The sequence below is a fragment of the Cricetulus griseus genome, assembly GCF_003668045.3.
Source record: "Cricetulus griseus strain 17A/GY chromosome 1 unlocalized genomic scaffold, alternate assembly CriGri-PICRH-1.0 chr1_0, whole genome shotgun sequence".
Lineage (NCBI taxonomy): Eukaryota > Metazoa > Chordata > Mammalia > Rodentia > Cricetidae > Cricetulus > Cricetulus griseus.
In genome coordinates, this window is record NW_023276806.1 from 160,898,723 (window position 1) to 160,925,793 (window position 27,071).

Here is a 27,071-nt window from a genome sequence, read left to right on the forward strand (position 1 = left end):
CTGACAAGATAGAATAAAATAGTCTATTTCCCTACCCTACCGATGTTGGGCTTGGCTGTGGAGATTTCTTTAGCAAGAGAACATCAGTAAACATGCTGTGAGCAGAGGCTTTGAGTATATAACGTAACTTACCTTGGTGTCTTATGCATCTGCTGTCTAACTTTACCAAGAGTAGGTACACAATGGGAGATATGTGAAGCAGACCTGCGTTTCACCAATAGCATGAGCAAAACCTCTTGCTCCTCCCCAGAGTTGACAGGTGGATCCATGAATGAGAAAAATAACTGTAAATAAATACCTGTTCTTTAAGGCACTAAGAACTGGACAGTTGCTCAGTAGGTGGTATTACTGAAACAGCAAACTCAAAACAATCTACCATTAGTCTATAAACAGCATCCCAGGTTTATAACATGTGGGTATTCCATAAATGGTGATGGTCAGATGTATGACTGAATAAACAAACACTGGCCACTGACAAGTTTGCCCTCCTTCCTTTCATGTAAATCCCTTAAAGCCAAGAATGGTGTCTGGTTTTCCTCAACAGCAACTAGCTATCTTCCCACACTGGGCTCTTGGTAGGTTTTTGACAAATATTTGTTGAAATTGGAGAAATTGAATTTTGTGGGCTGGCTTGGGAATCCATCCTCAATTTGTGACATTGTTTCTATGGGGAAATGCACTCTTTGAGCCAAACAAACTTGCAAATGAACTTTTGGAACCCCATCGGGTGGTTGGTTCAGGATTGCCAGTTTTGTGGAAATCCAAAACTGAACACATGTGCTATGCTTTAAAATATGGGAGAAGCTGAGAAACTGCTTCCAACCCCAAGATACTCAGCCTGAAAACAAATTCCCTTTCTACCCACATACACAAATGCAGCACAGGTTGAATCTGAGGTTCCCATAGTAAAATACTAGACTTTCTAGACCTCATTGTTTACTTAATTGTTTTTCATCTGCTTATCCTGGGTGCCTATTCTTAACATCAAATCAAAGGGAAATTAGGATCATTTTCTTGCTCCCCTCCCTGTTCAAATCCACTTTCTAGACATGTATATGAGAAAGTTCAACCTTCTCAACACAGAAAAGACATTATTTTTTCTAAATAAATCTGTGACATTTAAAATAAACACAATGGGATGTTCCACCATCATACAAAAACACCCCCTTTAGAATTCCTAATTTTGAATGGTACTGAGAGCTTAACATGAGTCACACATCTGAGGCTTAGTTTCGTTTCATCTTAGGCCAGCACCAAGCCAGCTGGAAGCCAAGTGAACTGATGTGGCTATGAAAGGCCATCAACCATGACCCCAGAATGTTTGCTAATACATAAAGCCACTGGTACAGCCTGCCAATCACCCAACTTATCTCACTCATTTAATGTTTTTGGAGCACACTGTATATGATAGCATAAAGGGAGACGTTGAGGAGTAAAGTTACAATGATGAACCACAAAGAAAACAAGAGTAATAAGTAGGGGGTGGTTATCTGACACTGGGTCGTCAGGTAGAAATAAATATATGTTCTAGGACTAGACAGCAAAGAAAGAGCTGGTGTGGGGAAGAGTGTGCAACAATAGAGAAATCCAAAGTTCAGGGGAAGGCCCTGGGCAGGAACACTTCTGGAATATTCTTGAATCACAAAGACAGTCAGTTAGACTAAGGTGACCAAGGAGAGGGTAGCATGGGAGAGGTCAGAGCTGCAAATCACAAGATGCCTTATCTGCAGTGGTGGGTATCTGGCTGAGTTGGAGGATGGATCGCCACTCAAGGCAATTAATCTGGGGGATATCACCTAGTGCTGATTTTTAAAGGGTCACTCCTATTGGGGAGTGCTTGGCAAGTGTAAGGGAGCAAGAGAAGAAGCAGGGAACATAGGAAAGAGACCTTATGACTAGCTGTTTAGGATGGCCTGAGGTCCTCACCCAGTTCTCCAACAGCCCCTTTCACCTGGCTTACTGTTCTCCCCTGGGGACACAGCTTTCCCATGCCCTTCTAAAGGGCTGGCCACTTCCTTCTACCTACCATAGGTGGTCCATCTGGGCCTAACTGCTTCTTTGGCATGATTCTCTTTCTAATCACCTCTCAGAGTTGAGGCTCATGTTATCACAGATGCCATCCTTGACCCTTCCTTACAGAACCACCTACAGGGTCCACTCTCCACCACGGTACCACTTAACCTCTATTTCTTGACTACTTCATCCCTCAGTCTTCAGCATCAGGCTCATCCTTGTTGTTGATAGCTGAGATTGACATTCATCTAATAGTCTCATGACTACCACAGGTCCCTGACTGTTCTTTGCTCAGTGATCTTGTTCTCCATCCTCACCCCCATGACATAACAATTCTGTAGACCTTATCATGTCCAGTAACTCCACACCTCTGCCACCTCAACTTTAAACTGCACACAATCCAGTTCTCCAGTGGAAAGGCCCAGTGTATGGGTCTTACTACCCTCTCATGTCTCTTACCCACAGTGTGACCCTCTTTCCCTCCTTCATACACAGGAGTCCCTCCCTCATTACATGCATCAGTATCTATAGTGGCATCAGACACCAGTAGTCCCATAGTCCCCACTATTTGCATACTTGTCCCCAAACTCTGGCTAAATTGAATTTTCCCATGCCCTACAATGACAGCTCCAGAGCTAGGCTAGATTTCAAAGGCAAGACCATCAGCCTCAGGTAGACCCTAAATATTGCCAGACAACAAGACTATTTTCTTTGACCTTTGCCTTAGCTCCTGCATGCTTCCTACTCTCCTCCTTTCCAAACCTCCAGGGCTCCCTCTCCACAGGTCGATCCCAATGCCTTGCTTTAGTCACAGAGGATGTACAGAGCAATATGAACTGACCCTGAGCATCCTTCTACACCCACCAGCCCTGGGGTCCAGATCTGGAGCTTCCTTTCCAGCCAGGTCTGAGGCCACCTTCCCTGCTGATGTATTAAGTCACATTTCCTGTCATCTGTTGAAAGACAGCATGCCACCCACATCCCTTGCTCTCTTCCTTTCTATTGGAATTTTCTCAACCACAGAGAAAAGCATTGGTGTGGGGTGTGTGTGTGTGTGTGTGTGTGTGTGTGTGTGTGTGTGTGTGTATGTCCTTTCACTGAACTTAGAGCTCACCAATTTAGCTAAACTGCAGGAATACTCCTGTCTCTGCTTTGCCAGCATTAGGATCACGGGCACACACTATCATGGCTGACTTTTTATGTAGGTGCCAGAGATCCAAACTCAGACTCTACAGCTTTTGTGGAAAGCACTTTTCAGGCTGACTGAGCCATCATCTCTCCAGCCCAGACACCAGTATTTTATGCATCTTCAAAAAAAAAAAAACAAAAACAAAAACCTAAACTTGAACTGGTGAGTTGGCTTGGCAGGTGCCTTTATCTGCCAGACTTGACAACCTGAGTTTGGTCCCTGAGACCCACATGGTAGAAGAAGAGAACCAACTCCCACGAGCTGTCCTCTGGCCTCCACAATGTGCTATGAAACATGCATCACCCCACTCCAATTAAAATGCAATGAAAAACATTTCTTTAGAACCCTAAATTCTCGAGACTCTACTTTCTGCTCCAGAATATGCCCCATCTCTCTTCTGACATTCTTAGTAACACCCCGAGGGGTCATCTTGCTCAGTGCTCATTGACCTTTTGCCGCTCTAGCACCCCTCCAAGCACAGGCCTCTGTCACAGTCACCGATCATGATGTGCTAAGTCTGGTGGCTGGGTTCTCCCTTTTACCTCCTTGGCAGGAGCAGGCACAGTACACTGCTCTCTCTTCCTTTTCCTTGTCTGGCAACAGAATCCTCCCTTAAATGCTTCCTCTCCCCTTTCTGATACATCATTGTTTTCATTCCAAGTCTGTTTCTCCCTGACCATAAATATCATAACCCTTCAATGCTCCAGCCCTTGAGTGCTCCAGCATTTGAGCGCTCCCCCAGCCCTTCAGTGTTTCATCAGCCCTTCAGTGTTCCAGCAGCCCTTCAGTGTTCCATCAGCCCTTCAGTGTTCCAGCAGCCCTTCAGTGCTCCAGCACTTGAGTGCTCAGCTCTTGAACACCTCTCTCTTCAGTCAGCACTCCCCCCCTGCTCTGACCGTAAGGCTTCTATAAGTACCATCAGAATACAGCCAACTCCAAAATTCTATTACCCGCTTGGGCATCTCCCTTCAGCTCATGACCCAAGCTTGTTGAACAAGTAGGCACTACCTACACGAAGCTTTTAATCACCACCACTGTCCCCAACCACCCATGAATAGGCTCCTGCTGCCTAGAGCTCTTCACAGATACACACAGAGAAGCTGTATAAATGGAATGGATCTGAAAAAAAAAAAAAAAAAAACTACAGCAACCATACAATGCTGGCCGTGATCAGTTAATTTCTTAAAGTCTACTCTCGCACTTGTGTCGAGAAGAAAAGGCTCCTACCCAGTTACAATTATTCATGAGAATTTTCTTGGCCCTGTTTCTTTTGTCTGCCAGGGACTCTGAGGGAAAGAACCCAGTGAGGAGGTGCGGCAGAAGAGGGCAGTCGCTCATCTTACAGCAGCTCGGATTTTGACGTCCTCCTCGAACTCTTAATTCATTCCATCTCCATATTTTTAGTTTGTTTCCTGAGCCTCTCCCTAACATCACAACCACCCCTCTCCATCTATGCCTCCTGCTCCCCCCCCATTAGCTTTCTAATTCACTTCTCCATCGACACTCTTCCCCCAACTGCCCCTTTGCTCTGCCCTCAGCCTCTCTACCTGTGCTACTGTTTTGTTTTGTTTTGTTTTTAATCTGTGTCCACCTTTCAAAACTGAAAGCACCAATCTGACAGCCACTGTTCTGTGGCTTGTTCCCCCCCTCCCATTCCTGCCTGAGCTGCAGCAGCAGAGAAGGCTCTTTCCTCCTTGCTTCTATAGCAAGAGCTGGAGTACTGGGTTACCATGGCAACAGTGAATCCAACCAGGCTGGTCCCAGCGATGCTAAGAACTGCCATGGAGAGGAAGCTGCTACAAGTCGCCCCTGAGTCTAGATGGGTCTTGTACATCGTAATTCAAGACTAGGCTGGGCAGATTCTGCCTAGAGACTGAAATTGTACATCAGGCCCACGGCTATATGGCATGCAAGGAGACAATGCCATCAATAATAACGCTTCCACAGAGCCAGCAGAATACATGGCATGATGAGGATTCATTTGAAATTTTTCAAACATTCCTATTCTTTTATCTTCTCTAAGGGAGAACCTTTTGGCTCACTCTGAAGTCTTGATGAACTTAGTCAGAAGTAAAAAGCAAATCCACCTACACTAGCCTCTCCCTTCTCATGTCACATTCCTGCCCCCTCTTCCCCCCATACTGGGTGGCCCTGAGTGGCCTGGGTCAAATGACTTGATGTCACTAACATGGCAAGGACCATCTTTAAGAATGAATAACGGTTACACTGTATTTCAGTCCTAGAGAGCTCTGCTCCCCCACAGCATGGGAATGGATCATTAAAGTAGGGCAACAAGTGTTCAGCTGCATGACACTTTCTGGAAAATGTGAGTTGGTGAGAAAGAATTCAGGAAATACCTTTGTAGCGGGAGGCACCAGCCACAGTGGGGGTCTGCCGCTGTTAAGCACTCTGAACAGGATTTACGTTTACTGCAGTTTGCAACACGAATTCTCCTCACCTGGAAATAAAGAGGACATCAGTTCAGACAGAAGCACAAGCAACACTGGGAGGCACCTACAACACCTTATCTGATGAAAGGCCAAAAGGAGTGTATTCATCAACTTGAGCCCGGAATGTCTCCACAGTGGCATCCAATGGCAGGTCTCACGTTCTTAGACATGATGCAGTGTGTAAAAACCATCTGGGAAGCTTTGCACAGTCCAGAAGGCCACCCCTATTCACCCCAGTGGCTCCTGAGCCCACAAATTCAACCAAGAGAAGACCAAAAACATCTGAAAAAAAACATTGCGTCTGTGCCTATTCATTCTCTCATTCCCTGAACAGTACAGTAGAATGATTTATATAGCATTGTCACTGTATTGTATCATAGGCAGGCATCAGAGCTAATCTAAAGATAATTTAATGTATATGGGAGGATGTGTATAGGCTACATGCAATTTTTTGAGGGATGTGAGCATCCACAGATTTTGCTATCCTGAGGGCTTTGTAGAACTAATCCCTAGAAGATAAGAGACAACTCTATCCCCAGACTCCCCTGTGGCTGAGACTCTTTCTGAGTCTGGGGTGTGGTCTTGGAGACTGTGCTCTTAAGAACCTTCTCAGGTGGGCCCTACCATAGCCAAGTTTATGATCTGTGGATAATTATTTCCATAGGGATCATGGAGGCAGGTCACCTGATTTTCTTACAGGGACAGTCAGTGGCACTATGGAAACGAGTATTGGGTAATAGCAGTGGCTCTGCCCCAGAATGATCAGCATATTTTTGGGTTCAATTCCCAGCACTACAGAAAAGAAAAAAAAAAATGAAACAAGCAGAAGGAGATGGAGACAGGGATTAAAATCATTCCCTGTCCTAGCAGTGCCTTGCCTATTCATCCGTCAACACTTCAGGGCAGATCCAGACAGCAAGTGGAGGAAAACACGGAGTGACCAAGTGTTGCTTGGCACATTTTCTGAAGGCACAATTGCACAGCAGGTAGTGAGCAAACTGGTGGAACTCATTATCCCTGGAAGCTGTGCATGCTGGGAAGTGTAAATAGAGAAATGGAGAGTTCTAGAAGGAGTTAGTGGTGAAAACGGACCATATTCCAAGGAGGAGCCTTCAGTTCTAGGTTGACTTCATGCAGGACCACTGTGCTCTCTTGTTTCACAGCCCTCTGTGCTGCTGACAGACGCAGCCGGCAGACCGCAAGTCTGAGCCAGAATTAACCAGAAGGTGGATATTTATTTCCTTGTAGCTCACAAAACATCTTTTTTAATTCTGAGGGATTTTATTAAGTGTCACATAATCTCTCTAACCTTGTTTCGTCGTCTGTAAAAATGGCACTAGCACAAACGACTTTGCAGGGTTATTACAAGCATAGTCTGAAGCATGCTAAATAATTTGTGTCCTAAGTACTAGCTACTGCTATTATGGGAGAAAACGCTGCCATGGTCCAGCTAACATGCACCCCTAGGCTGAAAGAGGAAGTAACTTTCCTTAGCAAGGCTATGGGAGCCTTTGATTGTGTCCAGCACCATGATGTTGTAGAGACATGAATAACAATGGGTCATAGAACCCCTCTCACTGAGAACCTTCAATCTAGAACACTCTTCAAGAATGACCACTTAGTATAGTCAGGCACAAACATGAATCTGTATAAAAGGTAAGATACTACAATAATTACGTTAGACTTTCTAAATAACACACTATGGAACTAACTTACTATATATATATAGTATATATACTATACTAACTTTCTAAATAACACACTATGGAACTAACTTACTATATATATATATGCATAGGGGTTGTTTAATGGGCACATGATGATAGCATTTTATAGATTTTCAATGGCTTTTAAAATTAATAATATCTTTCTAGGGGCTAGGAAGGAAATTCTTTGCATTTGGTCTCTTTGGTGATCATACTTGCACAGCCATAGTCAACTAGCAGGGGTTTTGTTTTAGTTTTTTGGAGACAGGGTCTCACTATCTAGCCCAAGCTTTAATTTGTCATCCTCCTGCCTCTGCCTCCTAAGTACTATGAGTCCAAGGGTGTTCTACCATGGCTGGCTAAGCAATAGAACCTCTTACAATAATGCTAAAGTGAAGAACACAGAGACAATAAATTTTGACACCCCTTTGAAAACTGCCCCCTAAAGTCTTCAGGCTGAAGTGACTAGGGATTGGATGTCTTTATTTTGTAGGAAGTGAGCATTTGTGAACTACTAGTCCATTCACAGTGGTCTTCAGCCTACAGCACTGGGTTTTAGAGTTCTGTACATGTCTTTTATGGGTATTGATGGAAATTTATGAGCTATATTTTAAAAGGAAAAAATGGAAAAACATTCACAGATTAAGCCAGACTTCCAGTATCTTTGCTTTGGGGGCTTGGAATTTTATCAGCTCTGCATGGCAGCACAGGCAGTACTCTGGCTGGCAGCTTTGAGATGTCCTTGATAAATAAAGCCTGGGAATGGTTACTTAATAAACACAGTTTGTTGAATAGACAAAAGTCTTTCAAATATGGGATCCCAGGGAAGAGCCATAACAGTGTTTGAATGTCAAAGCAAGCCTGCACAGAAGGCTGTGGAAGGTGAAGAAGGCTGTAGGAGGTTCAGATGTGACCATTGAAATGTGATCACTGGATATCAAACTGCAAAGAACAACACGGCCTTTCTAAGAATACTTGATACTGTTGCCCCTACCCTGTGACTCAAAAAGCACAGGTAGGACAGACATTGCTCTCCTCCTGAGAATGGCTGGAAGAGAAAAACTGAGAAATGGGGGGAGGGTCCGGGCACCTGGGACATCCTTTACAAAACTATCTAAGCCTCATTTACCTTCTTCAAAGTTAGTGTGTTCCAAGGGTTACAGGTCAAAACTACCACACCAGGACATTCTACCTTTCACAAGTGTGGAATTTGATGTCATTTTGCATGGGCTCCAGAATTGGAGCAGAGTTTGAGTTCTAGCCCTCTCAAAGATACATACACACATAGATATATATGTATGTACATATTATATATGTCTATACAGATATATCATTATATATACATTATATATGTATGTATACACACATTATAAGTGCATATATGCATTATATGTGTATATACACACCATGTATGTATATACATACCTTTTATATACGTATATACAACCATATACATACACACACACACACACACACACACACACATATATATATATATATATATATATATATATATACACATACACATGCACAAACATACACTCATACATGCACATGTATATATCTTCTGGAACTACTTAAGTTTTCCAAGTCTTAAACTTTTCATATATAACTTGAGTAATAATTTCATTAACACATTACATTAATATTCTTTACATGTGTATGTGCATACACCACTCAGTGCATATACAGAGAGACCATACAAGAATGGTGACTCACATATTGTAAGAACTCAATTTTAAAAATTGTTTCCTTTTCTTAAAGGTGGAGAAGATGGTGAAAGGTAATGTTCTTATTTCAGTAAGCAGAAATGAGAAAAACTAAAACATCTGGATAAATTGAGAGAAGAGAGAGAGAGAGAGAGAGAGAGAGAGAGAGAGAGTAGAGGGTGAATGACATAGATTTCCTGGCTCATGAATGTGTATGAGACCGTGGCCTGATATTAACCCCAAGTTCCAAAGCCAGTCCCATTGGGCATACTCATAAATGCATCTAACCATTCAGTGCCCACACAATAAATGTGTAAATTCAGTTACTTTGCTGATTATGCGCCCATTTGCAAGCACACTCCCCACCTCTGAAAAATCTGGCATTGGAAATATAGCCAATAATAAAATTGTCTAAATGGGTAATGTTTCTTGCTTAGTTACTGATGACAGTCAGTGCGGATTTTAATTCCATGCCCATGATCCACTGTAGGCCTCCTCAAAGCCTGCAGGGGTGTTTCAACCTGGTGGCTCAAAGTAAAAGCTTTGCCACTAAATGGTGACATTCATGAAATAAGTCCTGTTCATATGTCAGAAGCAATGGCTAGCATCTTTGCCTACCTCTTTCCCAGCTGTTAGGTAAATGTAGATATCCTTCACAGGGTGAGGAACAAGCTTGTAGAACACAGGCGTTTCTTCTTTGATTTCATAGATGACCTCTGGACAATTTGAAGTCAAATTCTCACCAAGAACAACCTTTTGTTTTTGAAAAAAATAAATATAATGTCTATTAAATATTCCGAATATCAGGATAATAAGAGCCGTAGTTTAACCCTAAAGTCACATTCTTTCCTATTCATGCACCATCTACAAGAATATCCCACTCTGAAAAAACAGCCAATCATAAAATTATCTAGCTGGGCAGTGGCGGTGCACACCTTTAGTCCCAGCACTGGGAAGGCAGAGGCAGTGCATCTCTGTGGTTTCAAGGCTAGCTTGGTCTACAAAGAGAGAGTTACAGGACAGCCAAGGCAGTTAGAGAAAGCAAGTCTTGAAAAACCAAAAATAAAATTGTCTAAATAGGTAATATTTCCTGCTTCACATATGTGTATACACGAACTATAAAAGTATAACTAGGTCAGAGAATATCCTTTCATGACTCCATCTTCAACAAGGCTGACAATACCAAGTACAGTGTATTTGCTTGGGCAGGAGACAAAGTCACCAAAAACTCACTGACAACAGCACTTCCGTTCTGGGGCCATATTCTCACATGCGGAAGGAAGCTTGTTCCGATAATTTCTGACCAGACCTGGCTCCACCACAAATGACAGGTAACAGCATCCCTAGTATCATGCCAAGAGTGACCTTGAAACCAAGGCACTGTCTCCTTAACATATATTTGCATGGGTTAATCTGTGGCTCCTCTGTGGTTCTACATAGTCATGCATTTTAAAGTAACCCTGACAAGTTCACTGGGATAGACAAGCATGTATGTGTTTACATATAAAATAAAACCAGGTGTGAATCAGTATTCTGTAGTTTGGCAATTAGACACCTGAGTGTCACTCATCTTCAGTCAACAAACATTGACTGATCACCTATATACTGTTTGGGGTTTAGGAAAATAGCTGTGAATACAATGGCCTATGGGGCAGAGTAGATCAGGGACAGAAATCGTCCCTCATGAAACATACATTACATGGGGGGTACATTGCATGGGGGACTGGGGGTGGATGCTAGCCTCATCCATAAACTTGAACTAATAATCATAAAATACAATTGAATGTGGTGAGTGAAATAAGTTAAAGTGGAGAAGGAGAATGCAGGCTGATGGTAGGTTTTTTTCCTAAGGAGAGTGACACCAATTCAGAAACCTACAACACTGATTCAGGTTCTGGATGAAACATGTCTTTTGTCTTAATTTATTCATTTTATGTGTGTGGGCCTTTTGTCTACATGGATGTCTGGGCACCATATATATATATATATATATATATATATATATATATATATATATGCCTTGAGCTTACAGAAGCCAGAAGTGGGCACTGGATCCCTTGGAACTACAGTTACAGATAGTTGTGAGCCACCATGTCGGTGCTGGGTATTGAACACTGGTCCTCTTGCAGAGCAGCCAGTACTCTTACTGCTGAGCCATCTCTCCAGCTCCAAGCATGTTTGTTGGGGTTTTTCTGTGTTCTGTTTAAAGAGGCCCAGTAAGTGCAGAGTCCCGAAAGTAGGAGGCCAGTGTGGTATGAGCAGAGCAAGGTAGGGACAATGGGCAGTGATGTAGCACCACAAAGGGGAGGACACAGATTCTTTAGCCTGCATAGATCCCACCTTTCACTCTACAGGGAGAAGAAGAAGCCATTGACGACTTGGAACAGAAGGGTGACAAAGCAATGAGGTAGGGCCCACGTGTGCTGAAGGTCAGATGAGCTACCACCATCACCTTGGAGACTTGGGATGGGGACCTGGGTTAGACCTGGCTTTACCATTAAGTGGCTGTGCCACATCAAACTAATATGTTATTTAACCTTCAAGACTACCATTTTCCTTGTCTATAAACTGGGACCAATAATGCCTTACTTTGTAGGTTATGCTAAGAGCCAAATAAGAATCATGAGATACTTAACATTTAATCAGTACCCAATGCATAATAGCCTATGGCTAGACTGCAAGTTCCCTTTGGGTAGAGACCATGTTCTAATCACCGTCACAGGTGTTTAAACACCCAGTTCAGTACTTTAAGAAGTGCTGTCAGCAACTTTCTTTCAGCTAGAAGACATTTAGATATATCACCTAAATTCACACTTTTATTAAAGGTTTTAATGATTTTTCTTCGTGTTGGGGGACAGGGTGAGGGTGTGGGTATGTGAGTATGGAGTTCAAAGGAAAACTTGTAGGAGATGGTTCTTCCCTTCCATTAACGTGGGTACCGGGTATTGAATTCAGGCTGCCAAGCTTAGGAACAAGCTCTCTTATCTCCTGAGCCATCTCATAGGCCCAATGCTCACATTTCCACAATGGGGACATTAGTTATATAGCATATGTGTCTTGAAAAGAAAAGAAAATAGCACCTAAGATTCTTTTGGGGCAAAGCTACACTCATGTATCCACTGAACAGTAACATGCCTATCCCAGCAAACCCTTGGCATTTGCCGTCTCACCATCAACTCTTTATCAGCTGGTTACAAGGAGCAGCTTCCCCCACCACCAACTCCTCGTACTGCTTCTGAGTCCCCAGGGGATTTGGTGTGACTAATCACTGGACCACTCAGCCAATGCAGTAGCAGCTCTGGAAAAGTCAATCTCATTAACCAAATATATTAAATATGACTTTAAAAATCCCCTTTTAAAATAGCAACAGTTAGGTCTCAGAGACATGAGAAAGAACTGTGGCTCATTTGAAAGTGACTCTAGAGTTGTGCTTTGAAAGATGGTAGCCACTAACCGTATAGGGCTGTGGTGGCACACACCTTTAATTCCAGCACTCAGGGAGCAGAGGCAGGCAGATTTTGTGTGTGAGGTTGAGGCCAGTCTGGTCTACAAAGCTACACAGAGAAATCCCGTCTCAAAAAACAAACAAAAAAATCAATTGCAAGTTCAATTTCTCACTCATTCTAGCCATATTTCAAATACGCAGTAGTTACCCATAGCTAGTGCTGCCATACTGGCAGGTGCAGGTGTGAAACACTTTCATGGAGCAGAAAGTTCTCCTGAACAAGGCTGCCCTACAGAAAAGAGTTAAGTGGATGGAACCAAGAGGGTGGGCAGGCACCGAGCCCACAAGTGGTAAGCTTGCCAGGACTTGCCTAACTCATAACTAACTCATAAGCTACACTGTGGCTGAGCTCAGAATTTAAACAGCTGTCATGGTTCTGGAAAGGGTGGTTTAAAAGAAGCTCGATAAACAACAACAAAAAGATGGACAGAGAGATGCCAAAGTAAGCCTCAAGAAAGATGGCTGCTTTGGTCCTGCTTCAGGAAGTCATCCCATTAAATGCATCCCTCCCTCAGAAAAGCTCTCAATGCCGCATTCCCAACACTAAACCTCAACCTGAACCAAATCAAATCTTCCATGCTAATGTCCACATAGCTGAGGAAGAAGTCATAGAACAAGCTAAATGACACCAAAGCAAACAGGCAAATCTATAATAGGAGACACTGTAGGACACAGAACTTGGCTTTTCAGTAAGCCAGTGGGAGAAAATAAAGTGTGTGTGTGTGTGTGTGTGTGTGTGTGTGTGTGTGTGTGTGTGTGTGTGTGTGTGTGTAGGGAGTGCTTTAGGTAAGAGGTAACCAAATGTGTTCCAGACACCAATTTGAACCAAATAATTTTAAGCGTATTTTTAATCAATTGTGAAATTTCAACTATATTCAGTAGATAATCCTAAGGAATTACAGATAATTTTGTTAACTGTGATAATGACATTATAGTCACAGTTGGGAACATGATAATAATTTCTCAGAGAGGCATAATGAAATACATCGGGGTAAATGTCATAGTGTCTGGAATTTGCTTTAAAATAAGCGACATAAAATAATTTAGAAAAGACACCATCACTCATCTGTGTGCTGTGAGTCAGGAACTACACAGCCACTTTTACAGGGTCCTTAGCCATTCTATTCCTGATGCACAGCTGGTGTACATAGGAGGGGTGTGACACCAATCTGTTTACTTGACACCTTGAAGAAGAGGCACCATCTTCCTTCAACATTCCCAATTAGGGCAGGGAAGCCTTTCTTTCTAAAAGACAAACAATGTTAGCAGGTAGGCTTTGCCAGGGCTTACCAACAATTTCCTAAACAAGTTCCTTGGCATGGCCTGCTCAACGTGGTGTGAACAGCCATGTGTCCAGGATGGTGGAATTAAGACCCATCTGGAAGACAATCTAGCATTAGTCATGAAAATTGTGAAGCATGTATTCTTGTACCCTGAAGTGTGTGTGTTGACATATATTTATTGTAGCACCCTGTTGTAAGTAAAATAAAACTACATGAATATCAATAAGGAATCATGTAAACAATAGAGTTATGTAAACAATAGTGTAAAACCAAATTGGATTAAGTAAACAGTAGTGTAAAAAATGGGGTACTCTTCAGCCATCAAAATAACTAGAAAAGTGCTTTTATTGTTCATATAATATTTTAACATGTTATAGTAAATATATTCGTGTAATATATTTTCTATATACATATGTATCTTTAGTATGCTACATGTTCGACAAAAATGGGGAGAGGAAAGGCTATTCCCATTTTGCTTGAAGAGATATGTAAGCTCTCATTAGAAAGCGACCCGTGAAACTTCTTCCATTGGTTGCACTGGGAGCCTGGAATGGGAAGTTAGGAATGGATGATTTGCACTCTGTACTGCTTCGGTTGTTAATGGTTTTAAACAATGTCCATGTATTATCTTTAGAAATAAAGGCACAAGGTTAGGCATGGTGGCACACACTATTAATTCCAGTACTAGGAAGACAGAGGTGGGAAGATCTCTTCGATTGAAGTTTGAGGCTAGAGTCATCTACATTAGGAAGCTCAGGCCGGCCAGGACTACAAAATGAGATTCTGTCTCAAAAATAATAAATGGACTTAAAACGTAAAAATTTTTGAAGGTGAGTGCTTCAAACTGTTTTTTTTTTTTTGGCCAGACTATGCAAACATACTGGAGAGACACAATGGAAATTTTCATTTTTCTTCCTAAGGTCCCAAATACACTACACAAAGAAGAGCCTGGGACATCTGCTTGTGTGGTCCTCAGTTGCATCTCTCAGTGATTAGCTCTGGTTTCTCTTGACCTCTCCCAGCCCACCCAGAGCAGGAGCACAGGGGACAATGTCGGGGACTTTCAGTAGCAGAGTGCATGAGGGTATCCACACAGAGAAAAAAGCCATGAAGATAAGAGCAGGGCAGACATTCCTCCTTGGCCCAGTTTAGCTGGGCAGCTTTGGAAAAAGAACAGGATCAGAGGAGCAGTGCAGGAAGGAGCCATGAGTCACAGCAACCCAAAATGGGTGGAATTTTGCATAAGAGAAACCTCATCCAATTCACAGAACTGACTGCTAGGGCATGATGTGGAGTTTTATTTATTGCTTCCAGCAAACGACCTTAATATAGATCTAATCTGAAGTCACTCCATGCCTCCTCCTTGTATGTTCTTACGTTCTCCTCTTCATCCAGCCTCACTTCCTCTGAGGAGCTCTCCTGGATTGCCTGCCTCTCCACCATGCCCACTGTCTTTTTCCATCCCTCTTGTGTTCTTCTCAGCCCTTAATTACTCTCTGACACAATTTTATCATTGGATAATTAATTTACTTGTTTTCCGCCTTTGCTCCTCCGCCATACACACACACACACAGCAGGCTTCTCTCTTTGGCTTGCCTTTGTACTTGTTTTGAGATAGGGTCTCACTATGAAACCTGCCTGTCCTGGAACTTACCATGTAGACCAGGCTGACGTCCAAATCACAGAGACCCCCCTGTTTCTGCCTCCTGAGTGCTGGGATTAGCACACACAGCTCTTTTGAATCACCTTTGTACCCAACTAAACAGAACAGTGCCTAGTATAGAAAAGGTTTCATCAAAATATTTATTAAATGAAATGCAACTCTATTAGCATTCGAGATTTTGTAGAGCTCGTCACACTCTTCCAGCCAAGGCCTGTGTAGAAAACAAATGTTTCCTGATGAAGAATTTCGGTTCATGTCATCTGACATCTTCCTGAAGCCTCATGGTAGGCTATTAACTAGCCCTGAAATTTTTGTTGCATGAAAAAAAAAAAAAAAAAAACCTCCCAGCTATGCTTCTAAAATTAAACAAGCAGAGATTTCCACACCACACAGTCACAGGACAGTTCCATGCCACATGGTAAAGAAGATGAAGAGAAAGGGGGGGGGGGACTAAGCAAAACACTATTTCTTTGTTCCTTTATGATTGTCATGAGATAGAAGAGTCATGTTGACAAACTTGTTTTCAGCCAAACTTTTATTTCTCCTTCCCTGAAGCTGGTCTGTAGAAGAGTAAATAAGCCAATTGTCTTGTTTGTTCTTTAAAGAAAACTTTTTTTTTTTTTTTTGAGAAATGCTGAGAAGACTTCCCTATACACACAAAGCAATTTCTAATGCTATGTAGTGGGCATTAGTAGTCAGAAATAATACAGATAAAATATAAGATGGAGGTTAATAGCTCTTGTGTCCAGTCTACTTATTTCACGAGTAGAGTAGTTAGAGAAGTACATGGCCTGAACTCTGCGTTCTAGACTTGGATATTACTTTAGAAGAACCGTTCCAAGTCAGGGAGTTCTCAGACTCACAGGCTGGAAGGTGTGAAATGAAGTCAACTTGAAATAAGCTTCATATGGCATTCTCCACAGCCAACCACGGAGCCCATTTCCAAGCTTGACACTTCCTGTGGTTTCTACTATGTGGTTCATTACCTTTGCTAAGCCTGCTCCCATCCCCAGCAGCCCTGGGCCTGTCCTGGATTTTTTTTCCTCCTATTTTTACATTCTGTGGGAGTACTGTAATATATCTTAAAACTCTCTCTTATGTTCACTTGACAACCTTAATAGCCAGAAGTCAAGTGAGAGCCTTCAGGAATTTCTAGTTGAATTCTGGAATTGACTTGATTTTATTCCATGGTTTGGAAAAATGAAAAGCCATTTATACAGTATTGTACAGTACAGTATAGTATTGACAGTACCAGTAACCTTGCCAGTTCTGATGAAGCATATGACAAATACCCTTTTGCTGGTTATGTGGAAAGAGTATGACATAGCTTCCTGTGCCTTTCACCCTATCTCAGCATCAAGGAAGTTGGGAAACCTGAGTTCTCCTATCGGGGCCATTCAAACAATGTGAGCACATACTGTTTACTGTTCCTCAAAAGGAGCCCACTGGGGAAAAGCAGGGCTCTACTAGGGTTGCAGAGGTTCCCTCGAGCCATTGGCAGTCCTAAGAAGAGGGGCTCATCCATCAGCTGCCAGAAACTGTCCCCAAACAGGAACAAACTAAAAACCACAGAAACTGTAGGCCCTTCTCAGGAAACCTCAAACACGGGTGTCCTGGGATCAGCCCAGACACCCATCAGACAGAAAAGTTCACAGTTCATCCCTCGCACTCTGTCAAGCTCCAGAGATTACATTTCAACTGTAAATGCAGTTTTGCTGGAGGATAAAAGCTTGGGGGTCTGGGGACGGATGATTTCCATCCCAATCACCTTGAACTGGCTGCCTAACTCTCTAAAGGCCTGGGATTTCTCCTTGATAAAGTGGGAATGGTCATAGTATTGACTCATATGGATTAAATGAATTAACCCATGCAGATGCCAATTCTGACGGCAGGTGCACAGGAAGAGCTCAGAAATGCTGGCTATTATCATTCCTCACTTGCTACCTTCTTATCTTTTATGCTTGTAAGAAAGGTTAATGGGCATGCAAGAAGTTACAAATTTTAAATTTCAGGCATATTCCCCTATTACTTATTGTACCGCCTGGAAAAGCTCAAACTCTGCCACCCTGCCATTGAGATAAGGAGACCATTCTACATGCAACAGAGTCAGCCCCAAGGAATCCGAGTCACATGACAGACACTTCCACAGTTGGAGAACGATATGGTATCTGTTCCCAGGATGGTATACCCCATGTGACACGTGCCATGTGGATTTCCAAACACTGAGTTCCGAGTCGGCACACTTTCTGCTGATTTAAGTGGGGATGCTGATGACTTTGAACAATCATCGCCTATAATCGTATCCAGGAAGGATGCAAAATGGGGAGATGATGGAGGTGAGGTGGGCATGACTTGCTACATGACCACAAAACACCTGCTGAGAAATTAGTAGGGCAGGACCTTTAAGTTCCACATTTCTTCAGTTTCCCGACCATTTTTCAAAGGCAGAAGGAGGGCAATAAAGGTCTAGCAAACCATCAAGTCTCTAGGTTTTTCAAGGTTCATCATTGAAATCTTACCTTTGGAGGTAGTGCCGTCTTCCTGGGGTAGGGGGAGACTGGAGGGGGGTAATCTTTTAAAAACTGATCCAGTATCTCAGCTCAAGCTCAAAATTGTGTTCCCATATAACAGAATATGATAGGGCTATTTTAAAATACTGTTTACAAAGAGTTTGCAGCAGCGTTTTAATATAAGCCTCTTCCCTCATTAGCTGAAGAAAAGAAGGGTACAGAACTGGATAGGGTCTGACCTCAACTATGTAAAAAAAGAATCCAAAATGCTGACAGCCACTACATGACGCAATCAAGGATCATTTTTTTCTTTGCCTTCCCCTTACCCCACCCCCACCCCCATTCTGCAACTCTCTACGTGAGCCTACGGGTCTTTCACAAGCAGGAAGAAATATTTAAATAGCATGAGGTTTAAAATTGCACCAAATTATATTAAAACTCCATGAGGTTTGCAGAGATTTAAGAAGTCAAGTTTTTACTGGTGGTGGTAAAAACAGCAACTGGCTGCCAGATACCAGGCTCATACTCAAGCCAGGCATAATACTACGATGCCTGGCATATGTCAAAATGCCTTCACCCCTGATCACTGCGAAACTGATGAGTCAGGCTGTGGGTGATCCAAGCCCTTTCTTCTCCTCCTCCTACTGTCTGCATCAGGCCGGTTTTGTTTGTTTGTTTGTTTTTTCTTCTGCTCATCAGTACCTCTCTATTGCAGTTTAGAAGCCAAATGTGTGCCTATCAGTGTTCATCTTCCCTAATAGTTCTGGAGACAAGTGTGGCAGAAGAGAAGTGAGGCATTTTTGAATAGAGGGATCTGGGCATTATCTGGTTTTTGTGTGTGGGGGGGGAATCTCCAAGTAATTTCAAGGGCTACATCCAAGAATCTGCACATGGGGTACAAGGAGTCTGAAGGGAATCACCATGCTGTCCATGTGTACAGCAGGCTTTGAACCCTCACAACTTCCTGCTGTGGGGGGGAACTGTCCTGAGACAGGGGAAGGAGTGGTTGATCCTCACGAAGTAAACACCGGGTCAGGTCAGAGATCCCATCAACTATGGAACCTCAGAAGTCCTGGGTCTCCCTCCCGGCACCCCCCCACACACACACACTTGCTGTCTAGAAGCTGGGGCACAGGCTGCAAGGTTCCCATAGCTGGGGGATATGAATCCAGCCTCTGAAGTTGCTCCAGGTTCAAATCCCTGCACTGCCTTTTATAGCCTTGGTCAATCATTCAGCAACTCTAGGCCTCCATTCTTCCATCTGTAAAATGAGGTTGCGAGAGAACTGAATTAGTTAGAGGTAGAGGGACTTAACAGGCAGGAAACACCATAAAAGTGTTAAGTCACAAAATGAAAGAAAATTATCAATCTTTCCTTCTTAATTGAACCCTAAAAGTGAGACTACAGATGGGGGAGTCTTCAATTGGTACCCAATATAGATTCTGAGGGCCTCAAGACTTAATCTCAACTGCCTCTTCATTAACAGCATGAAGCTGTGGCTTGATCCCACCCCCGGGCTTCCAGCAAGACTGAAGCTGGGACAGCTGCACAGGAATGGCTTGTTGAACCCACAGGCCAGGGAAGCCAGGCCATCCCATGGGGAACTATTTATAGGCAAGTGTTCCTTCACCTCCAATTCTCCAATGTGACAGTCTGGTAGGCTCAGCTTGGGAAAACAGTGCTCTTGTCAAAACACTTGTCAAAAACATCCCAAATCTGAAGAGATAATTGGTAAGGAGACCCAGGAAGCATGGCTAGAAATTTCTTCTGCAGGGTTAATGGGCCTGATTGGCCTGACCAGGTTAGTATGTCCATGGGCATCCCTGGGTGGCAACTGTGCAATGGTTGGTGAGCATCTACCTCTCCTTTCCCCAGGAAATGAAGCTAACACAACAGGAAAGATAATCAATGTATATTTAAAAAGAATGTGTATACAAACAAATTCCCTCCCATATGTTACTGGGTTTCCTCCAAAGGAAACAGATTCAATCAAATGTCTACCCAGCCCTTGGCACCATATCAGGCTGAGGGGATTCATGGACCCCTTTCCAGGAAGCTTAAAATTAAGTTAGCAGGGCAAATATGAACCACAGAGGCTAGGTATCAAGGCAAGACCTCAATAACAAGTCAAAAGATGATGCTGGTGGTGTGTAGTTCAGGGGGCAGGGAAAACAAGATGTCTCTAGGGGCTTGGACAGCAACAAAGAGTAGGTGGGGTTTGAGCCAAATACAGAGGACTCAGTAAATCAAAAAAAAAAAAAATCAGTCTGGGAGTAGGTGTGAACAAAGTATAGACACAGGACTACACAGTGGCATGTATGCAAGCTTGGTTGGAGGCAGGCTGTGGGCGCAAAGACAGTGTTACAAGGCCATCAGATGAGCAAAGGGTTTTTCTGGCTTGTCTAGTATAATCTCATTTTACAGTTGGAGAAATGGAGGCTAAGAGAGGCTAAATGATCTGCCTAAGGCACAGCAAGCTGAAGAGGGACAGCAGCTGGGAAAGCAGACCTGCCAGTATTCAATTAAGAATCTGAGCTGAGAGTCAACTGACTGGCTGCCGAGAGAGGTCAAGCAGTGTCCAGGGTGAGTGACACAGTGCAGTTCCCAGCTATGACTGTTACTAGAGGCCACCCCAGACATGCAATTCATGCTTGCTAATGACACTGACAAGAGGACCACTGGATAGTTTCAGATGAGTCCCTTGGTGGTTCCCAGTTGACTTTCTCCTCCTCTGTGCTGTCCCTCCCCCAGGTAAGTTACAAAAAAAATCTCAACTTGACCAGGGATGGTCCATATGGTGGGGGCAGAACAGTCCTATGAGATGAAAGTCCCGGGGAGTCGCAAAGAATGTCAGATCTCTAACCTCTCCTTGGCACATGTAGGCACAAAGGGCAGAAAACAAACCCCCTCTGTGGGTGGTGGGTGGGCTGGAGGGAGGGCACACCTGGTTTTTTTTTTTTCTTCTTCTTCTTCTTCTTCTTCTTCTTTTTAAGCCTGTAATCGCTCATCTCTTTGAAGTTGTGAGAAATCAGGTACTTTGTACATTTCCAGTGTAAAGGAGAGAGAACTAAAAGGTTAAGTGTCTCAGGAAGGTGACTCAGGGATGGGGTTGGGGCTAGACCTGTATTCATCTCACCCAGCAGCTATGAGTAAGGTGTGGCTCATTCCCAGAGTGCAGGTGGCTGGTGCCTCATCATAGGCTGAGGTGGTGGTGGGAGAAGAGGGACTACATACAGGTCTCTAAAATATCCCCCAAGCCTTTTCCTGGCAGGGGGCTCTATGGTATTAACAAAGCAATGTTAGGGGTACAGTCTTATGTTGAACTCAGGAACATGAGGGAAAATTAAAAACAGACAGGTACCAAGTGGATCTTATCAAAAGCAGACATCTGAAGAACTACAGAGAAACCAACCTTAAGTAACTGGCCATCCCCCGTCCCCAAGAACAAAACAGTCCTGTTCATCACCATGGTGCCATAAACAGATGTCAGGTCAGAATGGATCAATGTAGACGATGCAATTGGCTGGACCTGTTCGGGCCGATCATCTTTTTTCTGTACAGAAATGAATAAGGAAAAAATGATCAATTTAAACAAAACAAAACAAAACTAAGTACTTCTCTTTATACTGATAAAATGCCACTCATGAACTCTTAGGATGTCTGCATTTCTGAACCCCAGATACATCCTCTTCAACAGGATCCTTGGGAACAGCTTTCCTGGCTTCATCTGCCAACTCCCAACTCACCATGCTTGCCCAAGCCAGGGAAAATGACATGCTTAACTATGTATTCACATGTACTGATTGCCAGCACTGAGCTAGCCATCCATCCACTTCAGGTACCTGGCGCACACCCTCCCCAATTTGATTGACCTACAAAGCAGAATTCTACATTATTGCCAGGAGAGAACCCATTTCTGAATAGAGGCTGGTCACTGTACTTTTTGTAGGGTTGTTCGTAGTCCATTTTAGCTAGGCATGGGCTTCTGTGACTTGAAAGGCAAACGTTTCCCAAGATGTACCTCAGACTATCCTATGGGATAGTAGGATCTGATCAGCAGGGCAGCAGAGGGGAGGGATTCTGAATATACAAGCAAGCGTGCTGTGAAACCCAAAGACTAATATAGAGGGCAGAAGAGAGAATTGTGTAGGGTGGTAAAACATAGTGACCCAGCTAATGAGGAACTGAGTAGAACGGGCCCTCAACTGGCTCTGTCAAAGAGGAAGTGAAAAGTCCAAACCCTCAACCTAAATGCATTTCAATTGTCTGAGGCTGTGAGCACATGTAATCACATGCTTTCTCCTGCTCGTTAATAAAGGCCCTCTTTAAACCCAGGACCCTGAGAGTGTCAACCAAAATGTCTTTTCCTTTTTGTTGAAAGAGAATGAAGGGCCCCATGCTGCTTCCTGCCTCCAACGACAGGAAGCTGAGTTTGTTCCACAAATCTCTGGAAGATAGGGAGCTGAGAGAGAGCCGTTGCCCACTGCAGCTACTGAGCACAGTGTGATAACATGCTTTATCTGCCAGAGCCCGGTTCCCAACTGTACGATGGTTTTCAAAGGCACATTTAAATTCCAGCCAATGAGAGTGCCGGAAAACTTCAGTTAGCATCACAGTGGCTCCTGAAATGGGACTGTTTGGAGAGCGGAGATGTGGGCAGGGGGAGTCCGAGACTTATTAACTTCATTATATTGTTGCCAACAGTGTTTATGTCTTTCAATTTATGTCTTATTAAATATTCATTCTTTTTAAACCCACCAAGTTTCATTAGCATCTAAACTAAATGGATTCATGGACTAAATTGATTTGGGAAGGCTTTAAAGTGCCATTGATATTTCTCTGTTGACATTGTTCAGTGAGCTGGGATAGCTTCCCCTGACACCCCATCACCTTTTTTAAGGAAGGAATACCATACCAAAGAGAGTGGCTCATTTGCATAAAACGTTCTACAGTCAACTCCCTTGAAGAAGACTTTTGGAATGCCCACTAGAGATTTATTTTTCCTGTGGAAAGACAGTGCATCTCTTGCAGCTGGGGAAGGCAGGGAGCTATCCTGTTAAGATTAAGTTAAGGGAAAAAGATCTCTGTGGGTCTGGGGACTGGAACAATAGACCACTGTTTAGATAAGGAAGCCTCGTGATTATGAGTAGAAGAAAAGCTGGATGACCTTTAAATTTAAAAAAAAGGAAAAGAAAAACCCCACATACACATCACACATCTTGACTTAAAATAAAACCAGAACTGACCAAATATAAGGTCAGTTTACCGTGTGTATTAATTTTTATGAAATATTTGAGTGTCACAAGGCTAAGTCGGGGAATCGGGTGTTGTTTCTGAGCTTCTATAATGTTCTCACACTACTTTTGTTTTTTAATAATGGGCTACACTTCTTGTCATCTCACAACACAAAAAGAGTAAAGGCTGTGGTTATAGATTATCCATAAGTACCAAATGGGGCAGGAGTCTTAGGTCTGGTATGCAGTAGGAACTAAATAACTGTTCTTATTCCAGTTAGCCATGAACAATGATGTCCTGGGAGGCCCTTGATGGGAGTGGGTGAGACATCCTGCTTGCCAAAGATTGGCCCCAAATCACACAGGCTGGTCAGAACTGAACAGGAACAAGGGGAAAATTGTTCCCAGATTACAATCTTCTGTGTTCTAGCATTTCCTTTGACTTCTGACTTCTCAAAAGATGTAGTTTTCCAAACTAAGCCCTAGACTGTTCACACAGCTCTGTAGTACAGTCATCCAATCGGTGTCATCACACTTGAGAACCTAGTAGGACGAAACACATCACCTGGGACTAGTCTGCCTTTGAACTCAATTCTCACTCCCTGGATGACCTGGGTGACTTATTTAATCTGTGTGGGAGTTGGCTTTCTCTACTACCTGACAAGGCCAATGTGCCTGAATGGTAGACTGGTTGTGAAGAAGAATTTATAAGTGATTATACAAGTAATACCACCTAACACACCAGTATTCACAGTGTGCTATATGACATGCACTTCCTCACCTTTCCTGGCAAAGGCAGCATAGGACAATGAACCCAACACCTATGTTGAGCCTGGGCCCTGTTATTCTCTAGCTAAGTAACTTTAAATCTGTTATTTTATCCTCTATATCAGCAGTTCTCAACATGTGAGCCACAACCCCTTTGGGGTCACATATCAGATATTTGCATTACAATCCATAACAGTAGTTATGAAGCAGCAACGAAGTAATTTTATGGTTGGGATCACCACAACATGAAGTACTGTATTAAAGGGTTGCAGCATTAGGAAGGTTGAGAACCACTGCTCTACATCACGGAAGGGTTGATAATTACATTTCTTCTCAACAGCTATTATAAGGACTAAGTGAGTTAGCACAGAAGCATCGGTAGAGTTTAGTAAAGTGCCAGTCACACAGTAACACAGGTAAGCTGTGCTTGCTGTCACTATTTGAAAAGGCAGTTGCTAATAGACACAAGGCAGTCGTTCCTACCATCTTTGCCAAAAGACCTCAAATCCCCTTTAGATCACAACAACCTGAAGCCACAATTTGTTCAAGCAAATGGCAATTCCAGTCACCATTGCCAGACACTTGCCCTCCTACCTCATACAACTGTGGGTGCTCATCCCCATTGCTAGCCGTTGAGATACAAGGCACTCACTGGAAGGGTATCCTAAAATAGAAAACTCTTACGGTAAGCATTGCCTTCTTCTCACTCCTTCCCTTGGAATACAGTTGCAATGATGTATAGAATATATAAAATTTATAGATATATAAAAGTACATCATGTGTAGAAAAGGAAGACATTTTGCTTCCACCAAATCCAAGATGGAGGATGAAAACCAGCATGCTGAGATTATCACAGGAGAAAGGAACAGACCCCAGGTTCCCAGGGACAAAACAGACTAGGTCACTGTCAATTAGATTTTCTCAAATCACTGTTTAAGAAACAAGACTGATAACTTGTTGATCAGGCAGTGGACCAGCTGGGAGGTCCTTAGACACAGTTGGAACTTTGTAGCGAATTGTGAGCCTGGAAGAAAATACGAGAGGGGAGGCTTGGGCACCAGAAAACTCTAAGGGCTGTCCTGGCTGAATGGAAATGGACTCTTTTATGCTGGAAACACAGAAATGGACAGGTCTCTGTGAATGGAGAAAGGAACCCTCAGAAGGCCTTTCTTATGTTTCAGCAAATGAAAACAAAAGAAAAGACAGGCCCCCCAGAGAAGCCCCTCACAAAAGTGAAGTTAATACCCAGGGAGCCAAGCAGAAAGGGGGGAAAATTGTGCAGGCAGCCCCCTGTATCCAGAAATTGTTCTTACTCTTGTCCCCCCTCTGGCCTATTTTCTATTTTGCCCTTCTCTCCCCTTAGGGCATAATTGTTAATGTTGCTCTCAGCCCATTCTGCCTAGTTTATTATGTGTAATTTCTCTTGGAGTCCCAGCGTCTGCTTGTTCGTCTATGTGTAACAAGGTTAATGCCTTGTAATGATGCTTTTGCCACTTCTGCCTTTCATGGAAAAAAAAATCCAATCTCAATTTAGTTCTAAACCTTGCCTCCCTTTGGGCTTTCTTGGTTCCCTCAAAGTTGCCATTCTACTTCTCCTTCCTGCCATGTCTAACCATAACCACACACCTACAGTTTAGCCCTTGCTGAGGGGAACTTCTCTCAATCAGAGGATAAAGTACTCTTGTCTCAAATGACTTTAGACAGAAAGATAGAGGTTTGGACCCAACATGCAACCTGGCACCAGGCCATTGGGGTGGGGGTGGGGTGTGTGACAATGGCCACTCGCCCACGTATGTGTGCACTCAGATCAGGAGTACACAGGCAGTAGTGAGTGTAACCAGGCGAACAGGAATGCCTTCCATTATGGCTACTTCATACTGTTTTCGTTGGCAGTTAGAACTACAACTACACATTGCACACCACACAGTTCCAGGGAGTGCCAGTCATGATTTCTACATCGTGAAAGGCAAAAGCCAGCCTTAGCTTTGCCTCACCCTGTGGCCAATGATGCCATGCCCTCTAGGTACCAGATGATGTTCTTGTGATAAGATACACAGGAAATGTCCACAAAGCTGGGCCTTCAGTGTTGGGGACTGAGAGAGAGTGAGGCTTTTACTCAAACCCAGGGTTAAGAAGATTCCTGAACATTAGATTTTCCTTATAAGCAAAGTAGAGGGCTAGCTGGTCCTTATTCATTCTCACAATGATAATCTCTTGGGCTGTTCCTTTTGTAGTCTGTCCCCATGGGCTACCCTTGTTTTCAAACAATGTCTCCATCATCTGCAACTTATGACTCCCCAGGAACCCTACTTCCAGTCAGGAAAACTCTGCACCCAAGTTCTGGTTCCTGCTCTACACGAACTTTCTGCTCAATTGGGGCAAGTGGGTTCCTGCAGGTTACCACATTGTACAATGGACACATTCCTACCTCATGCCCTGCCTACTCCCAGCATTGCCATGAGAATCAAATGGTATCATGTGCATGACAATAACTAGGAAATCCTCTTCATCAAGCAAAAGAAATGTGGGGGGAAAAAAAGCCTTTTACCCAAGATAAAGTGGGACTTATTAGCCATCCAGGCTGCCCATTTCCCACCTAATCTTCTGGAATATACAGTATTGACTGGATTCTAAGTTTGTAACATCTGTGGGGCCACCTGAGTGGAAAATTTACACAGGGACCCAGACTCATAGGGAAAGTCCAAGGTGTACAGGAGGTTGGTGCAGTAAGGAGGGAGCTGAGCCGGGCAGTGGTGGTACATGCCTTTAATCCCAGCACTCTGGGAGGCAGAGGCAGGTGGATCTCTGTGAGTTTGAGACTGAACTGGTCTACAAAGCAAGTGTCAGGACAGCTAGGGCTGTTATACAGATAAACCCTGTCTTGAAAAACTAAAAAGAAGGAGGGGGGAGCTGAGAGCAGAGCTGGGTGTGCTGTCTCAGATATAGCTCACTTATAGAAGATACTTGAAAGATCCATGTATTTCATATCTGCTCTTCCATTGCTGCCCTGTGTCTGACACCTCCTAATTCCACCTGACTAC

The 27,071-nt window shown here is 43.4% G+C and overlaps 1 protein-coding gene across 2 annotated transcripts in view; it reads right to left on the minus strand.

Annotated features, from left to right (window-relative positions):
* Nucleotides 1-27,071, minus strand: part of Plxnc1 (plexin C1) — a 146,371-nt gene that overhangs the window by 102,838 nt on the left and 16,462 nt on the right. For both annotated transcript variants that reach the window (XM_027392654.2, XM_035450691.1), the window contains exons 2-4: nucleotides 21,441-21,581; nucleotides 9,686-9,820; nucleotides 5,560-5,660 (exon numbers count right to left, since the gene is read on the minus strand). In XM_027392654.2, the coding sequence (XP_027248455.1) occupies nucleotides 5,560-5,660; nucleotides 9,686-9,820; nucleotides 21,441-21,581 (377 nt within the window). The remainder of the gene's footprint in view (nucleotides 1-5,559; nucleotides 5,661-9,685; nucleotides 9,821-21,440; nucleotides 21,582-27,071) is intronic.